General features: G+C 42.4%; 2 protein-coding genes and 1 pseudogene across 5 annotated transcripts; 2 read left to right on the top strand and 1 right to left on the bottom strand.

Moving 5' to 3' along the window:
- The first annotated feature begins 4,984 nt into the window (after nucleotides 1-4,984).
- On the top strand, nucleotides 4,985-6,620 carry LOC133915907 (uncharacterized). Its single transcript, XM_062359303.1, has 5 exons — nucleotides 4,985-5,163; nucleotides 5,277-5,381; nucleotides 5,732-5,802; nucleotides 5,882-5,947; nucleotides 6,062-6,620. Exons 1-5 carry the CDS (start codon nucleotides 5,097-5,099, stop codon nucleotides 6,326-6,328), a joined length of 576 nt encoding a protein of 191 aa, XP_062215287.1. The 5' UTR covers nucleotides 4,985-5,096; the 3' UTR covers nucleotides 6,329-6,620.
- Nucleotides 6,621-7,049: 429 nt separating this feature from the next.
- On the bottom strand, nucleotides 7,050-14,621 carry LOC133915887 (centromere protein C-like). 4 transcript variants are annotated; one of them, XM_062359277.1, is made up of 14 exons: nucleotides 14,377-14,621; nucleotides 13,880-14,061; nucleotides 13,686-13,771; nucleotides 13,526-13,613; nucleotides 12,959-13,161; nucleotides 12,279-12,883; nucleotides 12,008-12,199; nucleotides 11,888-11,918; nucleotides 10,274-10,356; nucleotides 9,513-9,624; nucleotides 8,720-8,802; nucleotides 8,189-8,294; nucleotides 7,979-8,086; nucleotides 7,050-7,547 (listed from the first exon to the last, which is right to left on the bottom strand). In XM_062359277.1, the coding sequence occupies exons 1-14, from the start codon at nucleotides 14,506-14,508 to the stop codon at nucleotides 7,423-7,425; spliced, it is 2,136 nt and encodes a 711-aa protein (XP_062215261.1). In that variant the 5' UTR covers nucleotides 14,509-14,621; the 3' UTR covers nucleotides 7,050-7,422. The 4 variants fall into 4 exon arrangements, with proteins under 4 accessions (XP_062215261.1, XP_062215254.1, XP_062215270.1 ...); XM_062359270.1 differs by having other exon boundaries at nucleotides 8,189-8,300; nucleotides 14,377-14,620; XM_062359286.1 differs by lacking the exons at nucleotides 7,050-7,547; nucleotides 7,979-8,086; nucleotides 8,189-8,294 and adding an exon at nucleotides 9,095-9,206.
- A 939-nt stretch (nucleotides 14,622-15,560) lies between these two features.
- On the top strand, nucleotides 15,561-17,102 carry LOC133888768 (uncharacterized; annotated as a pseudogene).
- Nucleotides 17,103-20,164: the final 3,062 nt, after the last annotated feature.

Genomic DNA, 20,164 nt, shown 5'->3' with positions numbered 1-20,164 from the left:
GTTACCCAACAGGCGACACTAGGGTTAGGGCGCAAGAGGAGGTGGCAGCGGTTGAGCTGGTGGTGGCATGCGATACTGTCGTTTAGTGCACGATAATCCACACAAAAGCACCACGAGCCATCATACTTTTTGACTAATAATAATGGTGAAGAAAATATTGATGTGTTGTAGCAAATAGTACCATTAGCCAATATCTCGGTGCATTGGCGCTCTAATTCATCCTTTTTGCAACTGAGGATAATGATAGGAGCGAATAACAATAGTGATAGAAGGATCCTTAAGGTGAATACGATGATCGTACAGTTGAGGGGGGGAGTCTTATAGGTACAGTAAAAAGATCCTGAAAGTCACAAAGTAAAGAGTCCATCATATCTATGGAAAAAGCGTCAAGGCAATAACTGTAGGAAGCATGGCGATTGCGACCGTGCCAAGTCACTTGATGATATGTTTGCCAAAACTTCATGGAAAGTGTTTGGAAATCCCAAACAATAGGGCCAAGAGACTTAACCACTGGACACCAAGAATCATATCAAATCCTCCCAATGGAATAGTATAGAAGTCAACCAAAAAGTTCTTCTGACCTATGAAGATAAAAATTAATGGACAAAAACCCATTCTGGCGATAGAATCGCCGTTAGCGATAGCCACACGCATACCATGTCGGGGAGTAGATACTGGAAGGTGGAGTCGATGACAGATGTCCTCACTTATGAAGTTATGTGTAGAGCCAGAATCCAATAGTGCTTGCAATGTACAATTGTTGAAATGTACTTCCATTTGTATTGTACTGGCCGTATTTATCCCAGTAAGGGCATGTAAAGAAATTCGCACATCATCCGTCGTTGGTGTTCCGGTCATGGTGAACATGTCAATAACCGAATGTGATGGAGCGGATCGACGTTCGAAAGCCCGGGTCAGAGCAATGGGGATCTTGAAGTTCCACCTCCAATCTATTAATTTTTGATAGTCCGGTAGTATATAATTTGGCTTGTTGGTGGGAATCCAGATCATCCACCTGGTTGAGAAGCTGAAGTGAATGTTAGAGCTCCACCAAGGATATGCTCTCAATTGGCACCCGATCATGACTTTTGAACCACAAAGACCAAGCCTCATTCCGGAAGAGCTATCGAGCCACCAAGGCAAGGTCTCACCACTAGTATCTCTTTCGATTATTTGCCGTCGTGATTACTTCGAAGCTTGAGCCAACAAGGCAAGGGTCTATGTATCCCTGTACATATATCTTGACATCGCTCCACACCAAGTCATAGTGTCAACAAGCTTGAGCCACCAAGGCCTAAGATACAAATGAGTCACCAAGACTCCAAGGTGCCGGCGTACCTCTCGTTATACACTAGGATCACTCCTTGATCCATTCTTCAAGCTGCTACACCTACCTACAACTCACTCTAGGCCTATAAGCACTAAACACTCTAATTTTGTGCTTAATTGATTTGGATGATCACTTTAAACACTTTGACGATTTGGATGTCTTCTCAAGTACGTATGAGCTTCCTCTAGACTCCAGCAGCATGCCACCCCTTCAAATGATTGAGTGGAGGGGTATTTATAGCCTCAAACCTGTCAACTAGCCGTTTTCCCGACGGCTCAGAAAAGCTGTTAACATCAGATGATTCGGTGAGAACAGTAGTACTAACACCGTATCATACGGTGAGTATAACCTCAGAAACTAGCCGTTGGAACTCCACTCAAAGCCTATGTGAACACATGACACTCCGGTGTGCCTTTAAATCTATCACCGGACCTTTCGGTGAGTTATCTTGAGCCATTCGAGCCTTTGCAGCCTCTCTGTGTAAAATACTCCGGTGCATTCATCTGGTGTTCATTCTACTTACACCGGATCATCCAATGAGTTATCTTCTATTATTTTCTCTAGAAATACTCCGGTGCAACTATCTCTGTGATCACTGGACTCGCGGTGAGTTGATCTTCATTCTTTAGCATTTGCAGTTGCCTCTGCAAGAAATGCTCCAGTTCTATACTTCGATGTGCACAAATTAAGCACCGGACCATCCTATGGGTTGATCTTTAGTCTTCTATACTTGTATTATTCTCTGCAAGAAATACTCTGGTGTTACCCAGTGCAGATCACCGGACTATCCGGTGAGGTTCTCAGCCTTTTCCTCCTTTGTCACAAATACTTTGGTGAGTTCATGTCTTATTCACCAGACTATCCGATGAGGCTAACAGCCTCTGTGCATAATGCTTCAGTGAGTGCACACTCCTCTGCACTGGACTTTCTGATGGGGCCAATTCTACTGGGACTTCTCCAATTCATTCAAACTTTGTCCCAGCTACGATGACTTTTTGATGTATTATATCCATGAGACCTACTAACATATATTTTTGACAAACATGTTAGTCTCAATTTTATCGTTAATCATCAAAATCACAATCATGGTCCAATAGGGCTATTTTCGCTACACCGTGCAATCGCCACATGTAACCCTCATTCTCGCACTTCACATCATATTCCTTCTTGCTTGACTTGATAATATAAAACTACCGTCAAAGTGAGGTCTCCTATCAAGTCACAACATCCTTCATGGCCTGACTGGTAGGATACCTAGCACATTAGATCACCTCATTCTTCATATACTCCCAAGCCACTTGATTTCCATCTTTCACTACAAGGTTGTTGAAGTTTGGATTGTTCCAATCCACGGGAATCGAAGCATCGTCCTCATCATCCGCGATGTCATACTCAGGAGTTTCATTAGTCTGAAGATCATCCTACTCTATCTATTCAATTAGAGAAGGGACTCGTTCCCCGTTGTCTGCCTCACCGGTTGGTCAATCGGATAATCTGATGAATGTGCAACATCTAGATCGGCATATTTATCATACTCTTCCTCATCACCCTCCTCCTCCACGTACCTTTCACTATGTATCTCCCCAACTGTCTCTTATTCTTCCATTACACAAGCAACATAGGAGGTCAACCACTGTGGACAACATCCTACAGGTACCTTTTCCACACTTTATCTTCTCAGAGCGAGAACACAAGTAAGATCGGGTGCCAATCGAGAGCATATCCTTGGTGGAGCTCTAACATTGACTAGGGGTGACATTTATATCATCGATATCACGGGATTAAAATCCCTTGTACCTCTACCCTATTTATATTTCCATATTTACATACTTGTAATGTACCTTACTAGAGTAGGTTGTAATCCTCTTGAGCGGTAGAGTAGATATACTAAATAAATCTAGAGCACATTTAGATAGAAATTGAGATAGGTTTATCTTGTGAAGTTTTTAGAGCCAAATTTAATTTAGGTTTCTAAGTGTCCTAATTCACCCACTCTTATGACATCATTGTTTCTCACACACGACTTTAAGGGAAAGTGAGTTGACTATTATGAGGTGTCAATTGTTGTCGACCACACTTGCATGATGGACGAACTTGAGTCCAGTCACAGGAACATCAACTCGACCTTTGTCACTAATGTGATGTACGCCTAGGTTATGAACAATCTAAAATACGAATCAAGGTCTATAATCAGGCAAATTTAGGATGAGCACAAGTACACTATCAGCTAAAACAAGACATGGAGGGTAAAGAGAAAGACAATCGAGATGAGGTTCGGGACCTACGAAGCGTCATATGATAATCTATCACATTTGATGCAGACCATTGCTCGAAAGAACCCAAGAACTTATTACGATATTGATAAGTACACATTGTTATCCAAACCTAGCAAGTACGTCCTTAAGTGATGTTTCTTTGCAATAGGGGCATGTATCGAAGCTTTCAAGTATTGTCAGCCTATCATGTGCATCGACAGCACTTTCCTTACCGGCAAATTCACGGGACATATCCTGACTGCTATTGGGGTTAATGGAAACAATCAAGTTATACCGTTGACCTTTGCATTTGTAAATAGAACGGACGATGGCTTGATTGGACCTGTGTGATTAGATCTGTAGAGTAGAGGGTGAATGAGGTATTTGGGTACAAACTTCTTCCACCAATTCAAGAACAAGAATCTCATGAACATGTTTAAAAGGATGTGTGGTCAGAACCAGCAGCGGAAGATCAATGCTCTTTGGAAGACACTGGATGAGCTGACGAAGAAGTAAACACAGGAGCATGCGGGGAGGCCCATGACAAGATCTGAGGATGTACCAGTACCTCTTGAGTCCCTGCCAAATGATAATAAAGCTGTCATCACGTGGAGGAGCGAGTCATTTAGCGAGTTAGTCTTTAGACGTACCATATATGCCCACATTTGTTGTCGTCTCTTTATGATTAGGGTTCATTTGCACAGCGACGAAAAACTCTATGTCACATGTAATGTTTATTAGCGTATGTAAATTTTGTGTCAGGTTATATAATATTTGTGCTTCATAACTACTACTGTTCGATAAATTAGATTTTGTATTCTCACAAAATCACTTCATAAAAAAATTCTATACACTTTTATACCAACTAAATAAAAAAATATCGACAAAATGACATCCAATTAAAACTAAGGATAGAATGAATCGTTTGCATAACTATATACACAGCTACCATTTTTTACCGAATTAATATGTAATATTTTTTTAATTACTGAATACAAAATCTATATTAAAAAACTAATTATAAATATATTTTTTAATTGAATTAAATAGAATATGTCACCCGGTAGGTGGGCAATACAAATATGTCACACATTGTCCGGGCGAGATCAAGTTCTCGCCCGCTGAACAGATAAAATCTTCCTCTCTCCGGTTATTAAATTCACTGGGAGTGGGTCCACAAAAGTCTCACCCGTGTGAGACCTTGTTCTCGACCGTTGAACGAGCGATATTAGAGTAGACCTCATTATTTTTCAAAGGGCATGTAATATTAAAATAATTGACATATATATATATATATATGAAAAATTCCAATTCCGGCGGCATCAGGCCCGGTACCTTCAGACGCCAGCCCGTGCCGTGCCTAAGATGCACGGCCCGGCCCACTCGTTTATTAAACAGCCGCGGCGCCGAGCCCTGCGCCCCCTCCCGCCGCCGCCTCCACGCCGCTCCGCTCCGACGGCTCCAAGACCTTCCCACCACGCCGGCAAAAGCTAACGCTTTACAGGACCGCCATGGGGGAGCCGAGCAAGGAGCTCCTGGACCTCCCCTCCGAGACCAGGACACCCTCCTCCTTCATCGGTCCGCGCCCCCTCTCTCCCGCCCTCTTCTCTCTCGCCTCGTACTTCTAGTCTCTTCCTTCGGCGACTTCTCTTCTCCCTCTTGACGATGTTTTGGTTCCATGTACCCGGCAGAGTCGCTTCTTGCGAGAAGAGAGCAGCAGCAGCAGCAGCAGCAGCAGGACAAGGAGGGGAAGCGCAACCCGAGTCCTCCGGCCGATGCCCTCCCCAAGAGCCAAGGTAGTTTTTGTACCAGTAATTCAGCTCCTAGAGCTACAGAGTATTGCTAGCATTCTGTAACTGCACGTGCGTTTTGTATTATTAGCACAGAGATTCGGATTTGACGAATTGCTTACTAACCCCAGTCCTTAAATGATCGCATGAACTTGTTTGTTTGTATTTTGTAATCGTCCCCAATTCCACCACCGATTGGTTTTGGACAACTAGATCAAATCATAGTTTTTGAGGTTTTGCTTTACCTGTGAAACTGCCCTGGTGAGGCTGTAGCTTTACAATGGACACTGTTAGTAGGTTATGCAAAAGACCTCCTGGACATAGTCACTGAATTTTGCATTGTTTTTGGGCGTCAGTTCTCGGGAAAGTGAAGGATTTCTTGGGGGAGATTGCAAAGGCGAACGATAAGTTGCAGCTCGATGCGCAGGTACTCTTCTAAGTTCTAACTGATCTTGTGTTAATTATGCTGTCCCCGATGTGGTTGACCCATATTCATGTAACTGCAGAACAAGCCTCCGGAGGAGTATGATATCGAAGCCCTTACCGGGAACGAAAAGGAATATATTGAGATGGTGAGCTAGTATATTATCTCAGCAGCAACATCATGTAGAAAACCTGGAGGAGGGCCTTACTGTTTTAACTGACGGGTGCACGATTTCTTCATTCTGTGTCTTCGTTTTATTTAGGATTTGCTTCTTGGGGTTGCTGATCTTCATTCGGAGCAAGCTGTGGAGGCAGCTGAAGCAACAATGAACGGCTTCCCACCTTCAGGGAAGTCATTTGCTTGCAGCTCATCTGACTCGGAAGATGATAGTGATGACAGTGATGAAGGTGGTGGTCATGAACCTATCGTGTCTGACAAAGATAAATGTAAAGGTCCAGATGAAGCGCAGGCGGGTCCAGCTGAAGGAAAGAAGCCCAATAAAAGACAGAAGATTGTTGTCCTTAACTAGGATCCTTGTCTTTCGAAAACGAGGGCAGGTGTTGTGCTCTTTCAGAAAGAAAGTGCAAGGATAATGTGTCCGAGGCCTGGCATTATCAGGGTGGCTAGAAGAACGACACCCAAATATCAGAATTACCTACTTCAGTGTTGAATAATGTTCAGGTTAACTTGGATAGCTTTCATAGGGGCTTAATGATGTGCAAGGCCCCCCACTCCGGTACTACAATGCCTAGTTCGTTTCAAAAAAAAAAGGTAATACAATGCCTAGCAATGTTTGCCTCTTCTGGAATTGTGTGTGCTTCCTTTGCTCCTTGCTGGTGATTCAAGATATAGCTTGCCATCAATCTCGACCAAGTTTGACAGTGTTTTATGCTATTTCCTGTATTTTCTGATAGTCTGAATCAATATCGTCTATAATTTTCAAGATGAACTTCTGATAGTCTGAACCTATAACGTCAATAATTTTCAAGACGAACTCCACATTTGTTAGTTATCTAAAAAACTCCGTAGGGAAGACGTCTGTCATGGGCTTGACCTGTGAAGTCAAAGAAATATTTCGAGCGCTATGGCACCTGTGCATGACATTTGGAGTTATGCTATTCTCCATTTTGCCCACCCCGAATTGGTTAGAATTTTTCTCTAGGGAATCTGTATTCTTCTTTAGTCGGATCTCGAATTCGAAATCAAAACACAGGATAAAATAAATAAATCAACAAGAACAAACCAACAGATTAGGAACAAAAACTTTACTGTGGCACTGTTAAATATAGATGCGAGACCTTACAATGCAACGAGCACCATGCAAAATTAACCGCTGGAAAATACACAGCAGCTACGCATGCAAAATGGCACATTTCACAGCGTAACTCCAGCTATAGAAGCGTCAAAGTGGAAATAGCGCCTCTGAACTACGTCTTTTTTTGCACCTTACAAGTTCACATCATGCTTGGATTACATTGTGCAGCTCCACCAACACAACACTTGCACAAAGTCAGATGAAACGGCAAGAGAAGCAACAGGTTGCAAAGGTCGCAAGTTGGTGATCCTCTTAGCGAAATAGTGATCTGCCCGAGACAAGGCATTGAGTTCTACAGGACAGAAACCTCAGTACTTCCCAGACTCGGCAACAAGATCTTTATACTGCTCAGGAACGAAAGATTTCACTTTCAAAGCTTTCTTGCCATCTTGACTAGGAGAGTATGCTTTGATGCCAATAACTGTGGCCATAGCTAGAAAGGATTGAAGTATTAGATCAAAGTATTGCTGGTCTATTTTAGTAAATATACGATCAGCAGGGAACTTGCATCAGGGTAACTCGGTAGGCAAGTAAAACTGTAAAACTCATAATAGAACTTAAGCAGCATTATGTCATTATTACTATAAGGTGCTAGCTTAGTGCCCAACTGGGATTCTTTTTTCAACCTCTGCTTTTTAATTCCAGTACAGAACAGAGAGTTTTGAATTGTTAGCTTTCTGCAAGTCTAGAACTCTGGATGCACTAAGCTACTAGCTTCATTAAAATGACACTGTCAGATGGCATTTTACATTGGCAAGATGACAATTTTGCTTTGATATGTTTGGCCTTATATTCTCGTACAAGTCTTGGTCACAAAGAAAAAGGTTTGCATAGCTGACACGCTTGCTAGATCAGTGTACTTACTGTCGTGTATGCGCCCATATACGAATCTTTCACCAAGCCAATACTCCAAAGGCCTTGACCGTATTCTTGTGCTTCTTCTGACTCCAGACTGCCACGCAAGGCCAGCATCTAACAATAATGGTCCGTGGAGTAGGAATGCAGACCATCAGTATCCTTCTGAAATAACTGTGCTTAAAAAATAGTGCATGTTCTAAAGCACAGAAGTAGGACCTGCAAGGCTTTTTCTTCGATTCAATTGTTGAGTCGTGTTTCTCCTTTGAGCTTCCTTTTGCCCCTTAGCTTTGTTTGGCGGCAGTGCATTTCTCATACCAACTGTCTGTTGCTGAAAGTCCAAAGTCAGATGAATGTTGAGCTTCGATGTTTAAAAAACCCGTGCTCAAAAAGGTGCCGGGCAGTATCTGTGTTTGTTGCATGTTCCTATATGTGCATGTAACTTGAGGAATAAAAAAAGGGCCCTACACATGTCTTGATTTGGTCACATCTACAAAATTCAAAGTGCCTCTCATCACTCATTCCCCCAACAGAATGATGTACTGAAGTATGTGGCACCTTTATTGAACTGAATAACATATGCTTAGCATGATATTCCTATATTGTTTTGCCGTCCAGGAGTTATCCAAACTACTTTGTATACAAAGACGGAATGCAGCACTCCCTGAATATAGCTTCTATATAAGATTTTCAGACAATAATTTCAGCACAGAAACTAGAACATAAGAATGTCCAATGAAAGAAGTCTACCTCAATGTTTACATCATGCATGTGAGGTTGATTCTCTGAATCAAAATTTACTTGGAGTGTTTCGGGTGGATGGCTGGCCTCATCTGTGAAGAAGATATGCTTCAGAACTCCAGACAGAGTAAGAACCTTAAAACCATGAAACATATATCAAGTAATTTAACACAGCTAGGTAGATAAGAGTATAATCAAATAACAAAGATATTTATACAAAAGAAACATAGTAATAAGGTCCCAATTGGCCATTTGTCATTGTCTAAGGTGATGAACTTCAGTTGTATGCTGGCAATTTTCCCTCACACACTAAAATAAAGACACGTTTGGTTTATTTGCCCAACGTTGCATAGCCTTGCTAGTGAAATGTTGGGCATGGAAAACCTTGATAGCGGAGGAGCGAAAATGTTGGGCAAGGAAAACCTTGATTTCCTTGCCCACCTTGCCCAAAAGCAAGCTAGGCAAGGGAACCAAACATCCATTTTATTTGCAAATCCTGCACGGCAAGGTTATGCAGAGGATCAAAACATGCCCTAAGTCAGCTGGCATTTATAAGAAAATTCTCTAATGTTATATGGAAGAATTGAAACATATAAATTATTAATCAAGCACAAGAAAGCATGATTCTGCTTCTTTGGAGACCTGCAAACATCTCTAATGCAGGTACAAGGCCTAGCTAAGAGCAATCCTCGTAGGCTTGCAGCCAAATGGTAACTTAACGTTAGGTTACAAGAATCCTTGTGGTGCACATGCATTACAAACTACTAAGAACAAACACAAGTAGAATGGGCAGAGGTACAACCTGCCACATTTTCCCCCCTCTTCGGCTGTTGCTTCTTTTTCCCTTTTTGAGCTGCTTTTTGCTTCTTCTCTTTGGTAGGGAACAGTGCATTTTGTAGATCAGCTGCCAGTTTCTGAAAGTCCAAAGAAGGCAAGAATGTTTTTTTCCCTTTCAAGCACAGGCAAACATGGAGCTTAATTTTTCATATACACAGAAAAGTATGCTGAGGATGTGCACAATAGGCTAAAATCACTGTGTCACTGTCAGTTGCTGTTTCACCTATGCAAATGTGAATGGAAGTATATAAAGGATGGCATCAGATATTCAGATGAGATGCAACTATTACGTACCACTCAATGAACCAAAAGTGCCTACTCATCCCAAAACAATTAGTGCATTTTCGCTTAAGTGCTCGGCAACTTTAGAGGCCTGAATTCCTGAATAGACACATGGCACTTTTGCTCCCTTGCCCACTATTGCCTAGTCATGCAAATGGGCAAGAATATTTGTTTGGCTCCCTTGTCTAGCCTTGCTTTTGGGTGAAGTGAGAGTAAGGATTTCCTTGCTTCTCAGGGAGAGCTAACTGGATCTCCACCAGTAGCAAAGATGCCAATAATACATGATTACATGATGACAAAGTGGTACTTTATCCATATAAGCAATGTAAAAATAGAAGAAAGACATGTTATTTCCAATAATATTTAATTACAGCAGCAATTTCAAAGGCTAATGATTGAAAGACAACAGCATGTAAGGTTTAAGTGTTTAACATAAGAACCTACCTTAATGTTTCCATCATACACTTGAGATTGATTATGTGGATCATTATCATCCAGAGGCATCTCTGGTGGATGGCATGACTTATCTGTGAAAAATAAAATATGCTCCAAACCTCAACAAATAGATGTCCAGAATACCAACAAAAGAATTTTCTTAGAAATGTTCCTACATGCTGCTACTTGTGGTCCAAAAAGATGTCCTAAAATGTGTGTTGTAAAACTTATAAAATTTTACCATCATTATACACTAAAGCACTTCGATTTTGTCACATGAAAATGAAATCAACAGATTCATCATCAAAAGTACTCTATATAGTTACAGTTTTACTAATGTCTGTTTATATATATTTAGCAAAGAGAATAATGGTCAAATGCTTGCGTAGTAGACTGTGTTCCTAAACGACAAGTAAATCAGAGCAGACATAGTATATCATTTAAAACATCATACTTGGACATATTAATAATATATTATGCCATGACATGGTCAGTATCGTGATAATGTCCGCAACATATTTTTCAACACAAAATAAATAGCTGATTTCCAGAGTACGTGCTTCTATCTCATCTCTTTATGCAGTAAAAACTCATAAAAACTTGTACTAATATTTGAGTTGGTGGTAGGGGACACTGTTATAACACCACAAAAAAGAATGCTAATGGACTAGCATTGAACCTTTGAACTTTCTTCTATGTTAGGGTTTGCTCTCATTGAGTATGCGCGTGTGTTGTGTGTGTGGTGGACTGGTGATGTTCGGTTGCCAAGAGGTTGGAGTAGAACAAGGGCATCATTGGGATTGAAATATCTTAACTTCTTGAAATTTATCAAATCCAGTCTACAAAAAAATAATTAAAAAATGTACAAGTTAGCATTGGTGTGCAGTTTGGAGGACCCAAAAAAGCATAATCGTTATGACTCTTCAGCTGAGTCCTGATTCCTCAACACTAAAAGGAAAAATGTTGCAACTTCTTTGAAGGCATATGCAGTGTTACCGGGACTCGCGAGTCCAAAAAATTTTTGCCACGTCAACACGCACCGAACACGGTGCGACATGGATCTGACGTGTCATGGCCATATCCAAGGTTGGGGAGAGGAGGAGGAGACGACGGCGGCGGAGGGGGGAAAGGAGGAGGCGGCGAAAGGGGGGGAGGAGGAGGGGTTGGAAGGGGGAGAGGAGGAGGCGGCTGGGGCGAGGGGGAGGAGAGGCAGCGGCTAGGGCGAGGGGTAAGTGGGTGGAGACTAGAGAGCGGTTAGGTATTAGGTAGGGCTATAGTTGTAGAAGGACTGGATGCTTGGATGGGCCAGATGGATCCTAAAATGGCAGCCCAATACATCTAATCATTTATTCTTTTTTCTTTACTTTTCTTTTTTTATTAACCATGTGATGCATTTGCTTGTGGATTTATGTGGATCAGTCATGAATGTGAAAAAAAAAATAGTAGTTCCAATGCAAAATTAGTTGCACAACATATTTTCTCTAATTTGACAAATCCCCGAGTCCTGTGTTTTAGAATTTGCCAAATCGGACACCCGCAACTGAGTCTGACTCCGACACTCGCACCCAAGTCCGTGTAACACTAGGCATATGTTCATCTGACATTTGCAGAGAAAATAAGTACCTTGTACAGCGCCATACTCTTCGACCACTTCCTGTGACACAAAACAGAAACCAAAGTTCATAGGTATATTAAACACTCAGGGATTTATATTTAACAGTAATAATTAGTATAGGTGCTTGCCCGATGTTGATTGTTCTCCTCAGCTGCATGTGACGTCCTAGCAATATTATCTGGAGCCACATTTCTACCTGGTGTACTGACCAACACTTCCGCTGAGCCGCCCGCCAAATGATGAGAAGAAACTTCTGTTTCATTATTAGGCTTATCAATAGTTGGATAGTCCATAGGCACATCGTCTTCCTGCAGTGCAAACTAAAGTGCAATATATGCCAGTCATAAGAAGTTCGGTATAAATATGTCAAAGGTAATGAACAAGTTCAGATACAAGTACCTCAAAAGAAATATTGTGCCTACTACATGGATCCTTTTCTTTGTCAACTTGTATATCTCGGTACAAACCAAGCGGGGAACCCCCTACTTGCCTTTCATCTATTGTGACACGATTCGCCGTTTTTGGTTCTGGATCAAGATCATATTCCGCTGATTTGATGCTCGGATTGGGGGTCTCCTTATATATTTCCCTTGCAGCAAAGGTCTCATCAGTCATCAAAACCACATCAGAAGAATCGAGCACCAGCGATTGTTCACCCATCACAATATCTGGTGAACCTTCTGACTCATCATCTTCCAAAAGATCTGCGCATTTATCCTTTGTTGCATATATGAAAGAGATACGTTTCTCCAACTCTGAAATTCGAGCTTCGCGCTCTCCAGGTTCTGAAGTACGAACCCTCTTTGGTTTTTTTCGTACAGTATTGCTTCTTTGGGGCCTATTTCCAGGAACAGTTGGGTCACGAGGGCAAGAAAAATCCATTCTTACTTCTGGAAGCCCAAAGGTCTCTCGCATAAAATTTTCCTCTTTGGATTCATCCAAATTTCGGAATGATGTCAGTAAATAAGTCAAAGCATCACCATCATCATCCTCAGCGAATGAATCTGTACAGAGAGAATCACATCAAGCAAATCAACGTATAGGTAAGGAGAACAGATTTAAAATAAATGATGTTTAACCTTCTTTCGCTGAGACATCCAAAATAGCACACTCAATAGATCTTGAAGGAACAGGCTGTTCATTTATTTCAGAAACTGAGGCATGTGCATCATCTTGTGATAACTGAGATTTTGTCATAGTTTCTGTTTGAGAAGCAGGTATCTCAATGGGATTCAGGGTTTCAGGACCCGCACGAAACTTGAAAGTATGGACTGTTTTTCTCCTGTCAATTAATAGGAACAAAGCACGGATCAATTCATATTGTCTCATGGATGCTTCTGAGTACATAGCAGTAACCAATATCTTTTATAGAGTGACGGTAGGTTGGCATAACATTATATACATAAAAGGCAATTTCTTACACTTCCACTATATTTGCCTCAACCAGTGGCAATAACACATAGGCGGAAGTGATATGGATTTAAATACACTGTAACTGGTTAATTGCGTAATACAACAGAATATAACAAATGGGTAGCTATGATGTTGTCATACTGCAATATAAATAGATCTCCTTTCTAAACAATGTTATAATTTCTAACTAATCTTTCACTCTTACAAAATATAGAAAGAGCCAAGCAGCATACCGCCTCTTGGGTTCATCTACAGGCTCAAAATTATATGTCTTTTCAGTTGCAGACTCTCCTTTTAATCGTTTTATCTCCTCCTCAGCTTCTGCATTGACGAACTGTTATTAATGCATTGAAGAATGCTGATCAAACAATCGATGGAAATGATAAGGATTACCATCAAGCCGATCCAAGGTCGTGAAATATTCCTCAGGATTTGAAATGTTCTGTAAGACAGAGCGATCCACAGCAGGCACCGGTTTGCTGCAAAGAAAACAGCATCAGGACAGGTGATTGTAACGCTATCCACAGCTCACACTGATAGTGGAACTCCATCTGAAAGAAACAGCCTAGAAGAAGCAAGCAGCGTGCCTTGCAAAGGGCTTGATTGTGAACCAAGACGGTTTGCGGTCCAGTGCTGGCCTTCTTCCCGGTTGGTTCTTGCAGTTTGCGGCGGCCATGGCTTTGGCTCCACCATCCTGATAGAGCATCCGGATGTCGCCGTGCTCCTTCATCACCATTCTAGCCTGCTCGACCAGCTCCTTGGATCCTTTCTACACGGGACATTGTTAAACGTTGAAATTAGCACTCAAGCAATCTCAGTAATACAGTGTTCATCCTATTTGCCACGATTAGATATTCCCTGCATTTCCCTCTAAAGGTAAAAACAACTCAAACCTAGAAATGGACGAAATAACCGGCGGTGAATGAAAAAACCGCACAACCCTAGATCCCTAACGAGATGGACCTCCGGGTAATGCCAGCACGACCAAGCAAGCACAAGAACGCGCGGCGGCCGTTCGAGACTGGAGTGGGGATGGGGGGGGGGGGGGGGGTTCACGCCTCGAGCGACGGGCGGGCGTGCGTACCAGCGGTCCGGAGATGGCGTCGGGGAGCGCCTCGTCGACCTTCGAGGGGGAGGCGGCGGGGACGGGGCCGAGAGTCCGGCAGAGGAGGCGCGTCGCGGAGGAGACAGCGAGGAGGGGGGCGGCGGCGTCCATTCGGCGCGCAGGGGCCGCGCCGAGGCGAGAGCCCCGTGGGAGTGGAAGAGTGTGATTGTGTGCGGGCTGCGGGGCTGTGGGGATCGGGGGTTCAAAAATTGAAGGCGGGGAGTGGGCAGTGAAGAGGGCTCTTCAATGATGCTTCAATGATGCTTTTGAGATTCCGAACCTCGTCCGCGTGAACTTTAATTTGTCGGTTAAAATTAATCTGTACTACTTAAAAGATCTGTAAAGCGTCGTCGTTCCGCTCACGGTTACGTTCCGCTCCCGGATTTCCCGCACCGACGATTCACCTCCGCAAACTAATCCCCGCTTTCCGTTCTTCCGTCCCCGTCCGCGATCCACACGCCCCATTCTCCAGAACGGCGGCGCACCGGCACCCCCACGTCTCTCCTTGCGATCTTCGCGCGCTCGCTTCTCGCCTGGGGATGTCCTCCTCCTCCACCGGTCTCGCACCGCCTCAAGCCACGCACGTCGACGCCCTGCTCCGCCCTCGCCACTGCCCCAGTCCGCCACCGTCCCGAATCGCCACCTCTGAGCCGCCGATCTCGCACCGCCTCAAGCCGAAGCCGCACACACGACGACGCCCTGCTCCGCCCTGGTGAACCTTCCACCTCACCACTGCCCCAGTCCGCCTCGAGAAGCTGCCCTCGAGAAGTTGCACCGCCTCGTCGAGCGCGAGGGTCGCTCCGTGGCGGAGCCCGACGAGCTGGGGTACGGGTTCCTGTTCCGCCTCATGGCATTCGGCTCCCGCATTTTCCGCTCGCCCCTGCGTTCCGCATCTTCGTCCGCCCGCATCTTCGCGCCGCACTAGCGCCCACACATCCTCATTGCTCGCTCGCCCGTCCGTCGCCCTGATCCCGATCCCTCTTCATCGCGCCGACCTGCCTCCCCTCTGCGCCACCTCATCGCGGAGGCGCCGGGTCACGGCCACCGCGTCCACGCCGTTCGTCGGCCTCCAGCTCACGCTCTGGGCCATTGGATCTGAGAGTATTGTGCGCGTCGCTGGCGTGGTGTGGAAGGGGAGGGAAGGGAAAAGGAGGTGGTGGGGGATGGCAGCGGCGACGCTCCAATGTGTGCTGCAGCGGCCCCGGGACGTGCCGCGGGCGGCGTGGTTCTACGCGGAGGGGCACGACTTCAGCGTCAACGTGTGACGCTCCGTTGGGCCGAGCTCCCGTCGGGGCCACTCAAGCTCGCGCTCGTGCACACCAACGATAGGTGCGGCTGCTGATACTGCCCTCTCCTCGTCGTGTTCTCTGGTTCGTAGGCCTTCGGGTGGTTGTAGGGGATGCGTATTGACTATTGAGAGGGGTTTGACGGAATGAGGCGGAGGGGGTTCGGCTGCTTGCTGCTGCGGTGGTGCTCCGTGCTGTGAGGTTCATGTGTTTGATGAAATGCGTGTGTGGTGCACTTGTCAGACGCTGAAAACACATTGGTGATGGCATGCATGACTGCACATTGCTAGATATTCGGTATAGTACGTTCCTACCGAAATACAGCCAACTTCAGATCCAGTCGTGAAAATCTGGGCTCCAGGAGTAGAAAGAACTTTGTCTTGAAATTTTTCCTGTGCATATGAAATGGGTGTTGAAAAATACTTCCTTTTCCAATTTCCTTATTTGCCATGAGCACCTAGCACAGCTTAGATGAGTAGCTGTGCAGGTAAGATGGAGTCACGACTAAGTGATTTTTCTCTTGCACGCTTCACAGCTTACTGGTGGCCTGGTGGGCTTCAGGCTTTTGAGCAAAAGGTTCTTTTTTTGATGTGCATGGTTGGACTTACCATAGGTCGTGTGCCCGACACCAATACATGTCAAACATGCATCGCGGCCATAGCAATGCTCCAACGTATGGTACGGCCGAAGGAGTGTTGGATCTGCGAGGTTGCAGATTGCCCATTATTCTTGAGAAAACAATGACCAAGATGAGGGATGACCCTAGATTTAATATTGCATGAAAAATACACTTCATATGTTTTCATGGTGCTTCTTGCAAGCTTAGATCAAGAACAGCTGTGGTACTCAGTGTATGAAAATATTTGATCAACTATTGGATTAATTTGTCCTCCTTAGCTTTTGTCACTTGTCAGTTCTTCTCATGGACTCTGAAGATCATCATTATATGAATATAGGATAGTGAAACATCATGTTCGTGTGGAGTATGGGGATAGTTGTATGTTAACAAAGATATATAAATTTCCAGTTGCAAAATGTATGTTCTTGAGACATTTTAGCATGTTTTTGCAATGGGCCAGCGCATGGAATTGTAAATGTTGTCTATTTCATACATATTTGCAGTAATCTTGCATCGCAGAGAGTCTATTCTTCAATGCTGTCCTTCACTGTACCAGATATCAACAGCACAGTTTCGAAATTAATGGCGCTGGTAGCTGAGTTGGATGGGTCAATCAAATACGAGATCCATGGAAAAGTATTGTGTCTATATGCACATAATTTCCATACATGATTGTATTCACGAGTCCTTCGGAAACAATTTTATGACATTATTATATTTCTCTAGAATTGCTATTTCTTTCATTGCAGGTTGCAGCCTTACGATGCATCGACATGCTAGGTCTTTACAAGCCAGCTTGAAGAACTCATGCTACAAGTAAAGAAATGAAAAGCTCCTTTAATCGCTCAGAAATGACTACTGCATGCTTATTCTTCCGGACAAAATAACTTATAACATAAGTCAACTGGCTGGGACTCTTGTATTTAAAGTGCCAGAGCAGACTACAATTCTTGCTACGATTAGTGATGGATCTGTGGAGGTATAGAATCTAAGCAAGGTTAATTTTTAAGTGTCTTTGGGAGTTACAAAGTATGATGGGTTTGTTTTCTGATTGTTTATTTTACTTGTTGATGTAAGTATTAGTTTTTGCATATGTTTGAAGTCAGTTTGTGTAATTTTTGTTTCCGCTGCAACGCACGGGTACTCAACTAGTTATACAAATATTTGTTTCAATATCTCATCGTCAATTGTGCTTCTTGAGGATAATGATATGTGATTTTATATAGATTTATATTTTTTTAATAATAGTCTCGCGTCTTATTATGTTTTTCTTAATCTAAGAAAAAATAATTATAATAGGATGTGTTTAAAATCTAAATATAAGGATTTTAACGAGTTCTATTGTATTTTGAGTTTTAAAGTTCTTGTCGGATGAATATAATTATGTTTTTAAATTTATTGTGAATCTCAATATATAGTTTCTGCTCTTATCTCATTAGGTTTATATTTATCTAGATTTCTGGCTTGTCTTGGTCATCTTCTCTTCTAGTTTCTCCTCTTTCTTCATATCTCTTCCCCTCTTTATATATTCGGATTAGGAAGGTATATTGTACTTGGAGTCTCGAGCATAATATTTTGGATTGTGCTATCTAGATTATTCATTTCTAATACGAGAACAGTTTATGTGTAGAATATAATCTACTGTCTGAAATGTTAGCAAATATTTTATTTACCTTATGTTCGTTATGAAATTTACCATTTTAGATGGAAAGACACGTGTACGAATATGACCTATCTTTAGGATATATCATATATCTAATAAATCCTTAATTATTAAGATACCCCACCTAAGTGGGTTTGCATTAAGAATAAGGTGTGCTTGTGTGGTATAACTTAGTGGGAGTTACTTTCTGTAGCCACGTAAAGACTAGTTTATCGTGTCATCGTGCTAAGCAATCCTTGTACAACCATGTATCTCTTTTATGGAAAGAGCTTAGCCTCACACCTCACTGGCTAAACCTAGTATCCATTCGAAAGCATGAGATGCGATACGAGCCAAGAGAAGATGGAGTTACCTAAGTGAAGTCATGTGGTCTGGTTGAAGTCTCTAAAATTATTTTGAACCATGGTAATCATGAGCCCCTAATTTAGCACCCCTTATGTGGATATCATGATAATGTTAGGTGGGTAGGGACCTCATTATGCCCACATCTCCAATAGCTAAGGCTAAAGGTGGAACATATTTTATAGGTAACCCTATAAAATATAAAACTATCTGGATGATCGCATGTACAGCCACAAACATACGAAGACTCGACCACGTAATGATTAGCCCAATCACGTGGATACCTCCTTGAAGAGTGTGTGTGGGTTGTGCACCTATGTTTCAGAAAGTATAGCTAAGCGCCATAGGTTGGAGAGGACCTAATATCCGTCAGCTAATAAAACTTTGGGAATTAACAGGTTGGATGTATCTCCCTCGGGACTGGGAATGAACGTAATTTGACTTAAATCTTGTTTTACCAAATGCTTTCAACTCTGCTCTATAAAACTAGCCATGGCATAAAAACTGGCTTTATGCAAAAATTAAACCCTATAATCTTATCTTTGGTTATACCCTTTATGTATCTACCAACTTCTCGATGTAGTGTTAGAAATTATTGAGTATCTTAAGTACTTATTTTTACTTGTTGACTTAGATGAAGAATCAAAGTATAACTCCAATAATGATGATGATTAAGAATAAGAGAAAACTAGGGTTATGTCCGCACCCAAATTGCATATAGGCATTGTGCAACATTTATTTTCATTGTCATGACTTGTTCCAATATTATCGCCTACCATATTGTTGTAATAAATCAATATATGGATGTGATATCGACATGATAAAAATATAGGTATCAACTACCGATCTAGGGACTGATACGAGATGCACAGTAGAACCCCAAAATAGAGGTTCCATAGTTGCGTACCTCATTATTTACTCGAGTCATTAGGACTAGATCTAGGACTTTACAACTTATAATACGAAAGAACTCATCAAGATTCTTAAGATTAGATCTAGACATACCCGTTATAATTATCCTTTTCTAAGAATAATTAATACAGAACATGATATATAATTGTTATATTAAGAAAGACCTGACCCTATATAAAATCTTGTGTCCTTTATTTCGATACACATAATTGATAACTAGATATACTTACTTTAAATAAGTGTTTACATAATCAATTTTAACGATCGCCGGTAATAACGGTCAAAACTAATGAAAAAAACAACCCAAGCTAGTTTCAAAGTCGATCGTGTCATATTGGATACTATAACAATTGTTTTTAAATATATAATTATGGTTTTCCTTACTTATCCACCTCATTAGCAAAATCAACTTATCTTTGAGACTCACATCTCATTCTCACGTACGTACCAAAAGTATCCAATGGCCTTAGAGGGAGTGAATATGGCACTAATAAAAAACTAAACCAACTACTGAAATCTAGAACAAAGAGCAACCTTAGTCTATAATGAATAAAAGCAACTAGATGACCTAAAAAGCTAGAATAACAAGCGCAAATATGCAAGCATATAGAACATAAGTAAAGTGTAGAATTGAAACTTGCATGAAGGATATGCTAAAAGTATAATGCGGAATGTAACCAGAGTAGAAAAGAGGACACCGAGTTTTTTCTGAGATATCGAAGAGTTGGCACTCTCTACTAATCCTCGTTGGAGCATCCACACAAGGAAATCGCTCCTCCCTAAGTCACAAAGACTCAAGTGCTCACTAGTGATTGCTATTTTTCTATCTCCGGATTGACAGGCATCAAACCAAGTACACGAGCTTTTCGGGGCTCACACAAAACCTCTAAGAGCTCACCAAGAACACTTCCAATCTCCACGACTGACTAGGTGTTGCCAATCACC

Source organism: Phragmites australis, chromosome 1 (genome assembly GCF_958298935.1).
Source record: "Phragmites australis chromosome 1, lpPhrAust1.1, whole genome shotgun sequence".
Lineage (NCBI taxonomy): Eukaryota > Viridiplantae > Streptophyta > Magnoliopsida > Poales > Poaceae > Phragmites > Phragmites australis.
Note: the sequence above shows the minus strand (reverse complement) of the source record. Positions and strands in the feature narration are given on the sequence as shown.